This window comes from Chionomys nivalis, chromosome 5 (assembly GCF_950005125.1).
Source record: "Chionomys nivalis chromosome 5, mChiNiv1.1, whole genome shotgun sequence".
Taxonomy (NCBI): domain Eukaryota; kingdom Metazoa; phylum Chordata; class Mammalia; order Rodentia; family Cricetidae; genus Chionomys; species Chionomys nivalis.
The window spans coordinates 2072778-2088897 of record NC_080090.1 but is presented as its reverse complement, the minus strand read 5'-3'; the positions used below and the strand labels follow the sequence as shown (position 1 = coordinate 2088897).

Sequence of the window (16120 nt, the reverse complement as noted above, 5' to 3'; positions counted from 1 at the left end):
GTGTGCCCACTTACCCTTCTGATTAATGCTGTTATGAAGCTGCATGAAGCTACCCTGTTATACTTCCCAGACTCCAGATGTATGAGATAAAAAAAAAAAAAACAACTTTCTTTTATAAATCCAGATTCAGGCATTGTGTTATAGTAACAACAGAAAAGGACTCAACCACTACTTCATGAGCACTTACGTATGATCCTCAAGCACTCCTGCACACATGCTAACACATGTGCACTTAAACAGGTCAGTCTAGCAGGACTTTATCATCATCATTCCCGTCACACCTTAGCCCAAAGTTTCCTCACACTCTCAATTCATGTTTACGGAGTGGGCTTGATTTAACAAGACCACGTCCAGTCAGAAGGCGTGTAGTGAGTGATGTCACTTGCAATAAATGGCAAGAGCTGGAGTCCTTGGTGTGTGGCTTTTTCTGCACGACCACCCGGAACCCCAAAGAAAATTCATTCCTCAGCACTGTCTAGGTTGATGTATTTTACCTTTATCTTTTTGTCTTCTTATATTTATACTTCTTACTATAAACCAAATTATTCAACTCCTGTCTGGATATAGATGGACCATATAAAATAAAAATCGCAAATAGTACAGGTCATGTTGGGGCCAGAGAATGAAGAATAGCTACGTGACTTCTCACTATTAAATATCAGCCTAAACACTGGAGTAGAAATCATTTCTTCTTTTAGGGAACTCCTATAGGTTTATACTGCTTTGCCTACATGAGCATTTGTCTGGGCTGTGTGTAGACTCTAACTGATAGCCCCTATGACTTTTCTGACTCTGTCTCAGAAAAGAGTCAAACTTAGCTGAAACCAGAGAGATAGAGCTTGGACAGTCCTCTGAGAAGCCAAGAGTCGCACATCTGTCTGTGATGAACGCGAATCAACAGCTCATCTGTCTGGGGCTCTGCATCCTGAGAGAAGCTTGCCCTGAGTAAGCAAAGAAAGCTCCAAGGCAACTCAGAACTTCTCAGTGTGACCTCCTACTCTTGCTTGGGACTTCCCAGATTTCACATTAACCCCTTCCTACCTCTTCGACTCCGGTAACAGAGTATGCATGACCCTTCACCAGCTTTTGCCTGGTGGTGGCTTCTGCTTCGGCTGCACTTGAGACCTGGTCAAGGAGAGAAGTCTGATCAGGGGGGCTCACCCTGACCTCTTTGGAGCCAGCATTATACTGCTTTCTAAAAGCACAACACACAACCAGGATTTTCCTGGGTGGGACGAATGCAGGAGCAGCAACAACCCACAAACAGAGAGACCCATCTCTAGACGACCCCCGTTAATAAGCCAAGCAGGTAGCAAGTGGCTGCCAAGCCTAGAGTGTGGCAGAGAGCATAGTCACACTGCCTCAAAACAAAGCAAACAAGCAAAACTACCCATTAAGACATCCAGACAGAAAAGAGAGCATCTGGGGAGATAGGTAACAACTGGCCCTCAGGCTGGTGGCTTCCAGGTCTGATCTCTAAGGCCACATTGGCTTTCCATACTCCCAATCTTCCTGTCAGGGCTGGGCCCTTTCTTCTTGAGGGATCTCCAAGTCCATCAAATATTGTCAGCTGCCAATTTGCTTTCTCAAAGACTAAGATGATTTAGCAAAAAAAGATGATAAGTAAATAGGAACTAGGATCCAGGGGACGAGGCTGTGCTATCTTGAGGAGTCTAGCCATACTATTTAGAGGCTCCAACAGTTAACAGCAAAATATAATCTTAAAATGTGACTAACTCTAGTTCCCACCCACTCATTAGGTCTTCACCATTCCTGAACACTATAAACCATCATGCTAGCAGATAAAAGAGACAAAGAAAAGAGTTGAGGCTCACATCAATGGAGCACCCCAACAGAGATCCCGCACGGAGGGCCTTCCGGATGATGTGGTATAGATTTCCCGGGGGCTTCTTCAGGTCATAAAACTCAGAGATGCCACCTGTGAAATCTTCAAACCCCTCAACTGTGGAGCCTCCAGCAAGCGCCTCATAGGAACCATTGAGCCTGTTGAAAAAAGAAAGAAAACAAGCACCATCCACAGCCATGAGCAACCTGATAAGGGAATCACAGGACATGGACAGGGATGATGCCAGGACGTAGGCTAGAGGGCCAGGGAAAGACCTTGGCCAGCTTTGACAAGGAGCCTAGAACAAGCACAGACCACTGTTTTAGACAGATGCCCCAGGATTTCACTAGGAAGAGATCCTCAGGCAGCCCCTTTCCAGGTCTCCCACTCCCTTTCAAAACCAAAGCCCCTTCAGAATTGGCCCTGACTGCCTGAGTTTCTGGGGTGCCCAGGCACAGATAGGAACGGGGAGCCTTCCCTTGAGGCTAAGGATTGCCCTAATAGAACGAGAAATTTACTGGAGTGACAGCAAATGAGACTAATTCGAAGAGGCCTTTCAGCTTGGAATGTCAGTCAGGAAAACGGCATTCAAGGAATGATCAGAAACTTTGCTGAGTTTGGTGTAGTGGCATTTCAATTGTATTTTAGTCAATAAAGCTTGCCTGGGGATCAGAGGAGTAAAACAGCCAAACTGGCCAGCCTTACAGACCAGACAATGGAAACACACACCTTTGATCCCAGTAGCTTCACTAGTTTGCCATAGAAACCAGGCAGTGCATGCCTTTAACCCCAGTGGTGCACACCTTTAATTCCAGAACTAGAGAGGATTATAAGGTGGGAGGAGACAGCTCACACACAGTCTCGTTCTGAGATTCCTGAGGCAGAATAGCCATTTCGGACTTAGGTTGAGGTAAGAGCCAATGCTGACTGTTTTGCTTTTCAGATCTTCAGGTTGAACACCAATTTCTGTCTCTGACTTTTTATTGATAGTGCTTCAGTTTGGTACTGAAAACATTTCTTTTCTGCTATGGAACAATGCACTTGAACACTGTAAAGATTTGTCATTCATGTTGGTTCAGTAAAACACTGATTGGCCAGTAGCCAGGCAGGAAGTATTAGGTGGGGCAACCAGAGTAGGAAAATTCTGGGAAGAGGAAAGTCTCAGTCTGTAGTTGCCACCCAGATGCAGAGGAAGCAAGATGAAAATGCTGCACTGAGAAAAGATACCAAGCCATGTGGCGAAACATAGATAAGAATTATGGGTTAATTTAAGTTGTAAGAGCTAGTTAATAATAAGCCTGAGCTAATAGGCCAAACATTTTTAATTAATGTAAGCCTCTGTGCGTTTCTTTGGAACTGAACAGCTGCAGGACTGGGCAAAACAGAAACTTCCTTCTATAATTTTCCTCTTCTTCATCATCATCATTATTTTGAACATTCATTCATTTTGCCCCAAGAATGAATATATATAATATGGTATATTGAGGATTGAACCAGGGCCTTATGCATGCTACCCAAGACTCTATCATTGAGCTATCTCTCCAGCCCCAAAGATGAGATTTTAAATTCCCAGCCCAAATATCCTCTTCTCTTGAGAGGGATGCTTTCTTTCTGGCCTATGGCTGTCTGGGTGTTGGGAAAACTTGGCCATCGCATCCTGAGTAGGAAGGCAGACAAGCGCCTTCAGGGAGGCCCCAGGGTCTTCCAGTTCCTCGCCATCTCACTTACTTGGCATAGGCTTTCTCCAGGAGAGCACTCCAGAATTCATTGCCTTCTTCTGAGTGTAGAAAGAGCAGCTGTCCATTCTTGGTGGGCAGTCTATCATCAATGACAACATCTACCCACTCTCCGTACTGCCAGAACTAGGGATGGGAAAACAACCTGTATCACACGCAGAAGCAGAGAGAGGTCCTTCAGCAGACTCCTTGTCTGGGATCCCCGCTGCCAGTGAGCTAGTCTCTGGGCTTTATGAAGCTTAAACTCCCTGAGAGGGTCTACACCTCATCCACAGGCACCAAGAAACATTTAGTCTTTCTTTGAGTCTATGGAGAAGAAAGCTTGCTCAGTATCACCCAGGCAGCCAAAGCGAGTGACTCAGTCTGGTATCTCCTGGTCCTTAGTCCAGAGTGAGTCCCTCATGGCCCATGGCCTGGAGGAAGAAGGAAAGAGAATGAGTTTGGTAGAACAGATGTACAAAGGAATGGCTCTCAAACTGGAGCGTGTGCACAAATCACCCAGAGGAATGACCTGACGTCAGTATTGGCCTCACTTCCAGAGTTTCTGATCACACAGATTTGGATAAGATACAAAAGTGATGGCAAAGGTACCAAACAAGGCCTAATACCTGGAAATGAAAAATGCCCGCATAGTTCTTCTGGAAGCTCTGGTCCTTGGGGACCACTCGGTAAAGCAGTTTTTCATTCAAGGTGAGGGAGGCAATGGCTGCCAGAAGCCAACAGTCACCTGCAATGAACCAGAGGAGACAACAGCCAGTCAGGCCAGGCCCTCACTGTCCCCATTACTCCAGAGTTCATGTCTACTGTAGACTTACTTTGGCTGTAATACAATTACCGAGCATGGGTTATGTAGAAACAACAGAAAAGTATTTATCGGAGTTCAAGAGGCCGACAGAATTGGTATTGGTGAGAGGCCCTCTATGTTTCTGCTTCTCTGCTTGGTGCTGTGTCTATGCATGCCAGAAAAGCGAACAGGCCGGTGGACCTGGCTAATTCTCCCACCTCATCAGAGGAGCACGGATGCCTAAGGGTCACTTATTAGTATCGTCACACTGGGTTTGGGGCCTGGCACGGAGTGTTGGAAGGACACAGTCAAGCAAAGAGCTCAACGCCACTCTCATGACCGAAGTGCACACACATTCCCCTCCTGAGGTCTCACAGGGAGGGCTTTACTCAGACTTGGAAATGCTCTGTTCATCCGATTGCTGTGCCTTGCGTGCCGACCACTCACAGTTCCTGGGCTTCCAATCAGTAGAATGGAAATTGAGAGAAAGGAACTGTCCTCTTGTTCCTTTCGTTGTCAGCCTTTGAGTGGGTGAAACACTGAAGCTATGCAGGAGCACATAGGTGTGTGAGCGAGTGAGCGAGCGAGGGAGTGAGTGAGCGAGCGAGCAAGGGAGTGAGTGATCGATCCTGTCCCAGAATGGCCTTGGGTAATGATAGCTGATTCTCCATGATCTGTGTGGAGTATAATGATCCTTGTATATTTCAGAGTTCACCATGAGAGCCTTGGTTATAATACCCTTGAGATATTGATTAGCATGAAATCATCATAATTCTGAAGCAAAAGAAACGGAAGTCAAGAGAGGTTAAACAACCCAGGGCTTGCTTTGGTCACTTTGAACGTCTGAGTAAATTTAGAAGCAGATAGAAAACTCCCTTCTGTGTGAGACAGACCTCTCAGGCCCCTGAAAGTCACCTCCCGAGACAGCATCGCTGACTCCCAGTGACAACATCAAATGATGACTCACAGGCCCAGACACTACATGCTCACCTTAACCTGCTGAGTGGGAGGGGCAAATGTCCCAGAAGCTATATAAGTTTGCTCACACCTATGTATGTGTTCATGGGACTGCAGAGTCTGAGGGCAAAATGTCCTTAGTGTCCCTCACACTGTATAACACAATACTCCCTCAAACTGCCCAATCCTACCTCTTTCCAGCTGCACTGTAGACCCCAGGCCCTAGGAGTCTGGGGCTTAGTGAAGCAGTCCTTGTCTCTCTTACTCATCTGGACCTTCTGCTCTAACACCTCCTTGAGTGTTCCAGGCATCACTGTCCCCACGTGAAGCATTAGGCCCTCTCAACCTTAGCCAGAGATGCCCCTTTCTGCAGTAGGCACCAGCGCAGACTCAGCTGGTCAAAGTGCTGAGACTACAAGATCAGTGAGTCCTCAGTCCTAAGTGGGATGCATATATCACTCCTTCCCCCAGCAAGGTTCAGAAAGCGCTGTGAAGGGTGGGGCAGAAAGAATATACAAGCCGGAAGGTGGAGGACAGTGCTGTGGAATGCTGGCTCCTAGACACAGCGTAGCCTTGCCCTTCATGAAGTCCCAACACTCTGGTTCCTGCACAAGGCCTGGACAAAGTCAAGCCGACAAGGTCACTCAACCATCAGCACGCAGGACTAGTTAGACTCCGTGGGTTATATTTGTTAAAGAAAGGGAGGAAGGAAGGAAAGAGGGAAAGAGAGAGGGAAAAAAGGAGGGAGGGAGGGAAGGAGGGAGGGAAAGAGAAGGCTGGAGAGATGGCTCAGCAGTTAAGAGCAGTAGTTTCCTGCTCTTACAAAGGATCCAGACTCAGTTCACAGCACCCACATGGTAGCTTACAACGCTCCTTAACTCTAGTTTCAGGGATTCTATACCTTCTTCTGACCTCCAAAGGCATTACACACACACACACATACACGCACATGCACACACGCACACACACACAACACAGGGCACACATGCAAACTCCCATATATATAAAATAAATCTAAAAAAGGAAAGGGCAGGACATGAAGATGAGAGGGATGTGTTGGGGAGTGTCTGGGAAGAGTGAAAGGAGTTAAGATGGATATGACCAAGAGACATTATGTACATATATGAAATTGTCAAATAATAGAGAAAAGATATTCTAATAAATAAATAAATATGCTTAACCTTCCCTATGTACTTTCAGATTAAAAAGCCTGGCAACATTTAAAGGTTATCCAGGTCCTTTTCTAACTTTATATTTCGTTTTAACTGTGGGACTAAATAAAGTTGCTTCCACAGCCCAGCAATGAACCCACTTGGTGTTTCACAGTCAGACTGCTTGAGCAGTTAGTCAAACTAAGACCCAAGGCCCACCTCTGAGGGTCTGTCACCACCAGCAGGAGCTCCATCCCACTGTCAGCCCAACCTTCCTCAAAAACAGAGGCTCAAGACTACATCCCAAACTAATTTCTCCTTCAATCTCCCCCTACCCTCCCTGTCTCTCTCTCACACACACACACACTCACACACACACTTTTTGAAGGATTTTTCTGATCTTTGAAGTGACCTGATTTTTTACCAGCAAGCACTATATCCCTCAGATTGGTTATCTGGATTCAAGGTGAAGTTCAGGGTGAGCGTGAAGACAGCACTTGTGTGAACTCATTGGGTCACACTGCTCCTTGCTGCAGAAAACTTCAGCAGGGGTAAAACAAGCAACTTCCCAAGATGGAGACAGATTGCCTCCTCCCTACCTGGTTCTCCTCAGCTCAGTTTCTTCCTGTGAACTCTGTATAGTAATGCCATTTCTCGGCCTCTCTTTGCTTAGAAACAAAATACAAACCTTTCCCGGAGTGACTCTGCCCTACCTGCCTGGTCTCCCCACCGTGAGTTTAGCTTTCAGGCAAACTTGGAAAGCACAGAGTGAACCCTGCTCATTTTCCTGTCTCCCTTTCCTTATTTGTTCCTTCTGTCTGTGCAATGCTTCCTGTAACCTGGCCAGTTCGGTCTTCACCATCTCCACGAAACCTGCCTTGAGTTCTGCTCAGAAGATGCCACATTTGTTCTTTGTGTTCTGGAGACCTCATTTATTCCTCTCAACTGACCACAGTCAGTGCACAAACCGGACTCCTGAATCCATTCACACAGAGGTTCCACGATTAACCCCAAACCCTGAACTCCCAAGCCCTCCCTCCCACAGGGCTCCTAGCTCCTGCCAAGGCCACCTGATACACTTATCTCTCATTCCTGTTCCTCTCTGATCTCTTCCTGACAAGCAGGGACACAGGAGTCTCTCCTGGTAGCATCCCCAGCCATAGCTGACAAACAGAGGAGACCCAGTAAATTTTTGACAAATAAAAACAAGCCAGCAAATCACCAAAGGAATTCATGAATCATGTGCTGTCCTTTTGGAGTCAACAATGACACCCACACATGTTTGTACCTGGAGATCCCAGGCCTGGGATGAAATAAACAGGGCCAGGCATTGAGCCTCACAGATGTCACAGTAAACACCTGCACCACACCAAGATTCTTGGCTACTCAAAACTCTGCGGCAGAAGATAGCAGGCGAGACAGGCACAGTCTCTGGGGAAGAGACAGATTGAAGGCTCTGGGGTGTCTCTGAAGCAGGTGGCTGCTCAAGGAAACTGGCCAGGCTCCCTTCTGTTGTGAAGATTCCCAATCCCAATCTAAGCTGCTGCAAACCCCATTTCAGGCGCTTCCTAGACACTCCAGTAAAGCATGCCAGAAAACATCCCTCGGCGGCCAACATCTAACAGGTCTGCCCAGCCAAGAAAGAGTTTAATATTTTCTTTCTCTTCCTCACACCTGACATTTCTGGGGTCCACCCGGCTGCTGCAGTAAGCACAAAAGAATGTCATAGGTGTAGAGTTTGGACCCAGGCCCATTACGGCATAAAGTGCGAGTGGATCCTCTTCATAGGAAGCTTTTTCTAAAGTGCCCGAATGTGCTTCCTCTCAAAGGCACTCTTGTAACGACAGACATTTACTCCCCTGTGCAAAACACCTCAGACACTTGTTTGAGGGGCCTGCCTTGATCTTTGAGCAGAGTTTTGATTTACAAAAACAGTCTTGAAGCTGTGGGATCTATGTTTGTTGGCAGATGCGGTAGACAAGAAAGCCTGGAAATGTCTCCACAGACAAACCGTCTTCTCTCCAGCCACCTCCCAGCTAGTGGTCACCACAGGTCAGCATTCCCAAGAACGTAAGTGGGAATTTGGTAAAAGCACCTACTTTCCTGCTGGAGTGTGGCAGATTTGCTTACTGGAATCTTTCTGCCCGCCACTCTTCCCTTATCTTATCTAGGAAGTCCGTCTTACGCCTGGAGATCCAGAGACTTCTCAGAAGCCCAGGGCTACAGCGTGGGATGAAAGTCAACACACTTGAGAGAACACAGGGGAAGCCCCGAGTGTCTGGGTTTCTAAGAACTAGCCCAGGGCTCCCCACCTCCAGACTCCTGTCACAAAAGGGATATCAGCCTCCCATCCCCACTTGTTTAAGCCACTACGGTGAGGTTCAACAAAGCTTGCAGCCAACATCTTCCCGATATAATAACAAGGTGATTAGTATGCCTTGTAAGTGGGTTCTGAAAGAACTCCTCCACTGAAGGAGTTCTTTAAACTATCAGGACGAGGGGCAGTTGAAACAAGCACATTATTCTATACACTGGTTGCCCTGGCAATGCTCTGGAAAATCTGGCTGGGATGTCCGGCTGATCTGTACAAGGGATCATGGAGTATGGAATTACAGAATAACATTTGCATATGGACTTCAATCACAGAAAAAGGGAGGGGGAGCATGCTGAGGAAGCCCAGGCACTCCCTCTACCCCAACAAGCATAGATAGGTTTCGGGGAACAGAAAGAATACATTTGGGGGACTGGGATGGTTAGTTTTAATTGTCAATGTGACAGTCTAGAATCACCTAGTAAGAGTCAGTGAGGGACTGTCTAGACTGGGTTGTCTGTGAGCATGCCTCTGTGTATGTGGGGGGGGTCTTGATTATAATACCGATGTGGGATGACCCAACCTAAGAGTGGACGACATCACTCTCAAAGTAGGCTTTGAGCCCTAGACCGCATGGGAGTGGAGAACACAGAACACAGCAATCATATGTCCTTTCTCAGCTCTTGATGGCGGATGTGACCAGCTGTTTCAGGTTTCTGTCCTGTCTTCCCCACAATGAAGGACTGGAACCTGGAATTATAGCCAAATAGACCTTTCCTTCCTTAAAGATGGTCTTGGGAGTGTATTTTATCACTGCAGAGGGACATGAGGCTAAGACAGCAACACAGGCATCTCTGCTTATTTTTTTTCCTTACTGAAGAGAAGACCTGAGCCTCGGTGATTTCTAATGAAAAGGGCTCCAGTTAGTTCACGGTTCTGGGAGTCTGGGAAACCTAAAAGCATGACACCAGCAAATGGCTCATGCTGTTTAACTCGTGGCAGCAAGCAGTCAGGCAGGGTAGTGCCTGCAGAGGAGAGGAAGAAGGCCACTGCCCTGTGATGGCAAACTAACTCATTCTCTGGGGAAAAAAAAAAGGCTCCAATCCCCCTAAATGGTCTCATCTCTTGAGGGGCCTTTCCTCCCCAAAACCAGCACACCCCAGAGTCTCAGTGGAGACTGACTAGCCTAACTACAGAAATTGGAAAGAATTGTTCTGAATCCAGATGGCGTGGGGAGGGAAAGAGACAGAAACACAATAGAGGTACACATACAGAGAGACAGAGACACAATAGAGGTACATACAGAGAGACAGAGAAATGTAAACAGGACACCATACATATTGCCAAGGAGAGGGGGAAACTCCCTTTTGAAGAATCAGGAGTCTGGGATTCCCCTGGCCTGGCTAAGCAGGACTAACAGACAGGACTGAACTGAAGAGAGCTAGAGGGCCTCTCTATCCATGGACAGAATGAGCTAGAAGGTCTTTTGTGAATGACAGACAGGACATTAACAGACCCACTAGAGGGCACACTGGAGACAGCCTTCCCTACTAGGTCTCTGGCAGCAAAGGCTCTGGTAAGACTGTGGGTGTCTGAAAAAGCTTGGGAAGGAGCAGCCTCACCAGAACGCAGAGAGGCAGGTCTGTGAAAACACCAGAACAAGCACGAGTGGAACACGAGGGTCCTAAGAGCCTTGTTCCCATCGCTCTAGAAAGAGCTCTGTCTGTAAGAGAAAGTTCTCTGGACTAGAGTGATGGCTGGGTGGTTTGGAACACTCACTGCTCTTCCAGAAGGCCGGGGTTCAGTTCCTAGCACCTACCTACTGCCTCAGAACCACCCACAACCCAGTACCAGTGTGCCCAATGCCCATGTTTGGCCTCAGTGGGCTTCTACACGGCACGATGCACAGAAATTCATGCAGGCTCATACACATCACAATAAGTTTTTTTTTTTTTTTTTTTTTTTTGGTTTTTCGAGACAGGGTTTCCCTGTGGTATTTTGGAGCCTGTCCTGGAACAAGCTCTTGTAGACCAGGCTGGTCTCGAACTCACAGAGATCCGCCTGCCTCTGCCTCCCAAGTGCTGGGATTAAAGGTGTGCGCCACCACCGCCCGGCCACAATAAGTTTTTAAAGATAAAGTCTTCACATTCAAAACAGCCTGGCCACCCAGTGAACCACTTTTCAAAGGAGACTTAGTGAAGACCAAGAGTCAACAGAGAGGGATTCTGGTTGGTGACCCCTTTGGGTGTCATGAAGAATGTGACTTGGGAAGGAAATGCCACTCAAGGTTGAAGGTGCTTCTTTGAAAGAGCCAGGAGAAAGAGATTCCTAGAGCCTTTTTGGGGGTGGTTTTAGCGAAGGAATACGATTCTTGTCATGAATACAACTGTGACTTTAGTATAGCTCCTGTCTCTGCCTTTTACTAGCTGTGTGAGCCCAAAAAGACACAACACCTCCCTGAGCCCCCGGTCACCATCTACACACTAGGAGGGTTACCAATCCTCATTGGGAGGAGCACTAAGTGATAAAATGGGATGTGTAACAGCCAGAACACAGTATGTGGCCACAAAATTATAGCTCATTAAATTACAGTTCCTCACAGGAAAGAGAGGGCTCAGAAGTAGCTGCTAGGGTAAGGGCAAGAGTCATCTGGGCAACTAAAGGCATAGGGCGTGAAGTAGACAGGTTCACAGTGGGGCAGATGTTACACACGAATTTGAGATGCTAAAGACTGAAAATTGACCATTGCATTTAGCAACACGGAGATCATAGGGGACAGTAGCTGAGAGATTTGCTGTTCTATACACATTTTATATATCCAGGTGCTCAGGAAGGTGGGAGAAGGATTGCTGGAGACAAGCTTGGACAACAGAGCAAGAGCCTGCCTCAAAGCACAAGCAAAACCAAATGATAAATGAACAGATAACAAATAAAGTCTGTATATGTTAAAAACCATCATTATTATAAGATATAGGAAGCAAGAACTCAAGCTTAAGGGAATTTCTCAAACACTAGGTAGAGTAGAGATGCTTCTAGACTGCAGGTGGATGAGGAGGAAGAAGAGGGGAGGTAAACATTAGAATCCAATAGGAGGGACCCTCCTTACCTTGGGAAGCACAACGCCTTGCAGAGAAATGATACCGAGACCCCAGACAATTTGAAGAGGAAGCTCACACAGAGAGTCCCTATGTTCCACTGCCAATTGAGAGATCTAGAGGCAGGGGACAAATGGTGACATGAGTGCTGAGGCACAGAGAGTGGAAGATGCTATCACGATGCCTGAGCCAACAGAAAAAGAAGGGCGGACCCTTCCCCCTGCAGAGGCTGTGGGGTGGCCTCAGGGGTCAGGCACCAGCTGAAGAACTGATGTTTCCTGTGGGCAGAGTTCATGGGCACTCAGATAGAGCTGAGTCAAGTCTGTTGGGCCCTGGTGAACCAGGAAAGGAGACCATACAATATGACATCACCTCTTCAAGAGGTCAGCAAGAACCCAGAAGAGAACAGTGGGCTGTACAAAAGCCACCTGGTCCATCTTCATTGCCAGATCACTTTGGCCTGCGCTGTATCCAGCTACCAAGCAACAAGAATTTTAGAAGTGAGGGGCCACTTATATAAATACTATCTACCAAGTGGTTCTCGACCTTCCTAATGCTGCAGTCCTTTAACACAGTTCCTCGTGATGTGGTGATCCCCATAAAATTATTTCCATTGCTACTTTATACCTGTAATTTTGCTACCATTGTGAATCATAATGAAGGATAGGTGATATTCAACCCCTATGAAAGGGTCATTTGCCCTCCCCCCAGGGTCACAACCACAGGTTGAGACCCATTGTGCTAAGTGGTTTATGAATGGGACTGGTCTATTTCTCCCAGTCTATAACCTGGAAGGCAGACTTGGTATCTCCTCCTGGTTCATAAATGAGGGATTCCTTACCACATCCCAAAATGATGGAAGGGAGAAGAGGGTGCACCAGAGGCTCTTACAAGGGCACTAATCCCACCCACAGGGGCTTCACCTTCAGGATTTAGTCAACTCCTTTCATCCTCAGCTTCTAATACTACCACACTGGATGTTGAAATGTAGCCAGAATTTTAAAGAGACAAAGAAACCATCCAACTCATTATGAGCGCTCACATAGAGTAACTGAAGGAGGAGTATGTACTCCAAAGAGATAAGAACCTAAAACAGGAAGAGTCATGATACCCTTGCCTAGCTTCTCCCTCCCTCCCTCCCTCCCTCCCTCCCTCCCTCCCTCCCTCCCTCCCTCTCACTGGGACAGGCTTAGAAAGCTGAAAATAGCTGAGAAAAAGTCTCTCTGATTACACATTCAAGTAAAATGCAAAGATTTTTGACCCCACTTACAAATGCCTGTTGTTTTTTTTTTAATTCATCTTCAATATTTTATCACAGCTGAGGCACCCTTTGCCTGTTCTGCTCTTCCTCCAAGAGGCTGCTTGAAACGTTTTTTCACACAGGGCACTAATTTAGCTCTGCATGCCACTGTTCAGCCGTCACAGGAGCGCCCCTCCTCCCTCCTGTTGGTGAGCGTGCCTTCTCAGACCCGTAGCATTTCATTCATGCCATTTTGACTACATTAAGACACTTGTTTGCTTTTGGCCTCCCTGGCATCTGTTGACAAGTTCTGTCTCTCTGCCTAGACCGGAAGCTGGCAGGAGGTGGATGGTGGGCTTCATGCTCCTTCCAGACCCCAGCGTACGATTCAGCCCATCACTTCTGGATGAATCCGACAGCAGTGATTGAATTGCATGCTCTGACCATCTAGGATGTCCTGAAGTCTAGGTCATTTGTGAACTCTTTCTCCAACAGAGAAGCACAAAGTGGCATGTGTCAATGCTGTATGAGGCAAGAACCAGGCCTCTGTCAGAGCTGCTCTCTTGGTGAGCAAAGTTCTTCTAAGAGAAGTGTAATGAGCTGGAGTAGGGGTTCCCAACCGCAGTGTGGTTAACATTATGGATTGAATGTTTTTTATGGTGGAAGCCATCTGGAGCGTTGAACAGTGGACTTACTTGTAGAAGATGGATGCCAATTGCAGGGACATCCCCCACTCCCCCCGCCTCCATGTGACAACCAAAAATTAATATAGCTATTTCCAAATGTCCTCTGGGTGAAAAGCAGGGGAATCAAACACACACACACACACACAGGGAGAGAGAGAGAGAGAGAGAGAGAGAGAGAGAGAGAGAGAGAGAGAGAGGAAAACCTCCCCACCCTGAAGGAGGAGAGACAGAATGACCTCTCCTCAGTCCTGTGTCACTGTGACAAAATCTCATGATATATCTTTGCCTAACACCATGAGACTTTTCTGAGACCCACTTTCTTCTTTCCCTCACTTTTCCTCATATCTGCCTTCTGTGGCTAAAGACATTTCTATCAGTTAAAGAAAGTCCCTGCCCTGTTCCTCCCTCCTGCACCCACCGGCAGTGTCTTGTGTCTCTCCCAGCTTCCAAGCTCCGTTTCTCTGAAAACTCTTAGTACATGGTGTGGCTCAGGTCCACCTGGTTTGGGTGGCTGGCCTCTTGACCTCCAGTAGACTCTTCAAGCTGTGCAAGCATGTCACCCTTTGCTCTCTTCAAACAACAGAGACACCATCTTTCACTCCTGTGAACGGAGACAAGCCTGACACTTCTGAACCCACCCAGCCTGTAGGCCTGGACTGTCCTCTGAGGCCACCCTTCACCTTTGCTCTCTCCCTGGGTCAGCCTGGTACCCCTGGCTCCAACTCAGCTCTGGCCTTTGGCAGCTGTATGACACCTGTTAACTCTGAGATTATAGTCGCTTGCTCCCTAAAACCTAGGAGCCATCTTTGTGCAGATTGGCCAGAAGCAGATCCTGACCCCCTGTGAGCCTCAGAGTTGTCCTCTAGTGAGTCTGTGATCTACAGCTTATCATACAGAGTCAAATGATACTGAGATAGAATGTGTGTATGTAAATATATTATAAAATGTACTCAATGGCATGGTCTTTTTCAGGTATAAAGTATGTATGCTTTTATTTCTGCAAATATACAATTTATGAAATTTACATTAAAATTACATATTATATATAATGCTATACATATGGTCTCACAAAATTATAATGGTATTGAAAACTTCCTGTCACCTAGTAACACTGAAGCCATTGGAGTCTAGTACAGCCCACTACGCCTGCTGGTAGAGGCCAGCCAGTCCTATAAAAGGCTAGCAGATGGAGTTATACACAGAACATCCTACTTGATAATAATAAATGACTGTGTTACGGTTTGTATTTACTACACTATAATTTTTAATCATTAGTGTGAACTCCTACTTGTAGAATTTATTGTAAGCTTTATCCCAGCAGCGACTTCACACATGTGTGTTGACCACATCTCCTACGGCCATCAAGGGATTACCTGGACCATTTGGTGTGTAAGCACACAAGGCTGCATATCAGCAGGAGTCTCAGAATCTGCCTCCCTCATTAGGTGGTCTATAACTCGTTATCTCTGGTTGGACAGAGAGGGCATCTATGTAGATGACATAGAACATGGACGGGAGTCGCATGAACCAGGAAGCGTGATATTTGTAGAGCCCAGGTAAATACCTTGATTAGCCTTCTCCTATGTGTGAGAGAGCATCTTTCTCCCTGATCCCACCCACCAATACAACTCCAGAGAAGCAAGAAGAATGAGGGAGAGTAGTGAGGTGTGGTATTCAAATTTCTAGAGGAGGGACAAGGCGGCTGGGTACGCTGAAGTATGCAGGGGACCAAGGGCCCTTTTGTTTCCATTCCAGTTGGCTCATAGAGAAAGCCAACATGGAGAACGTGAGTCCTGCATGGACCCGAGCAACTCTCTGGGTTAGAAAAGGAATGAGCCACAATTAGATAGAGGTTCCTAGCTGGCTCTCCAGGAGCCCTGTGACTTCCCTGTACCCTCAAAAGAAGAGACAGGAGACAGATGCCAGCAAGGAGCGCAGCAGAAGGTCCCTGAGGGCACCCAGGTTATCCACACATCAGCGGTCTGCTCCCCACACACTCAGCAGCATCTCGAGAGAGAAGGGCAGAGGAGCACTCACACACACACACACACACACACACACACACACACACACACACTGTTGTAATATGAGCGGCGGGGCTGCGTCCCCGGCACCCAGCCGCCCGCATGGCTAGCTTATGCCCCAAAATAATTACACGGAAACTGTATTCTTTTAATCACTGCCTGGCCCATTAGTTCCAGCCTCTTATTGGCTAGCTTTTACATATTGATCTAACCCATTTTTAATATTCTGTGTAGCACCATGAGCTGGCTTACCAGGAAAGATCTTAACCTGCGTCTGTCTGGAGTGGGAG

At 47.0% G+C, this 16120-nt stretch overlaps 1 protein-coding gene across 1 annotated transcript in view; it reads right to left on the bottom strand.

Annotated features, from left to right (window-relative positions):
• Nucleotides 1-16120, bottom strand: part of Capn8 (calpain 8) — a 73460-nt gene that overhangs the window by 34903 nt on the left and 22437 nt on the right. The window contains exons 3-6 of the mRNA XM_057769803.1: nucleotides 4191-4309; nucleotides 3575-3708; nucleotides 1836-2004; nucleotides 1042-1125 (exon numbers count right to left, since the gene is read on the bottom strand). Of these exons, the coding sequence (XP_057625786.1) occupies nucleotides 1042-1125; nucleotides 1836-2004; nucleotides 3575-3708; nucleotides 4191-4309 (506 nt within the window). The remainder of the gene's footprint in view (nucleotides 1-1041; nucleotides 1126-1835; nucleotides 2005-3574; nucleotides 3709-4190; nucleotides 4310-16120) is intronic.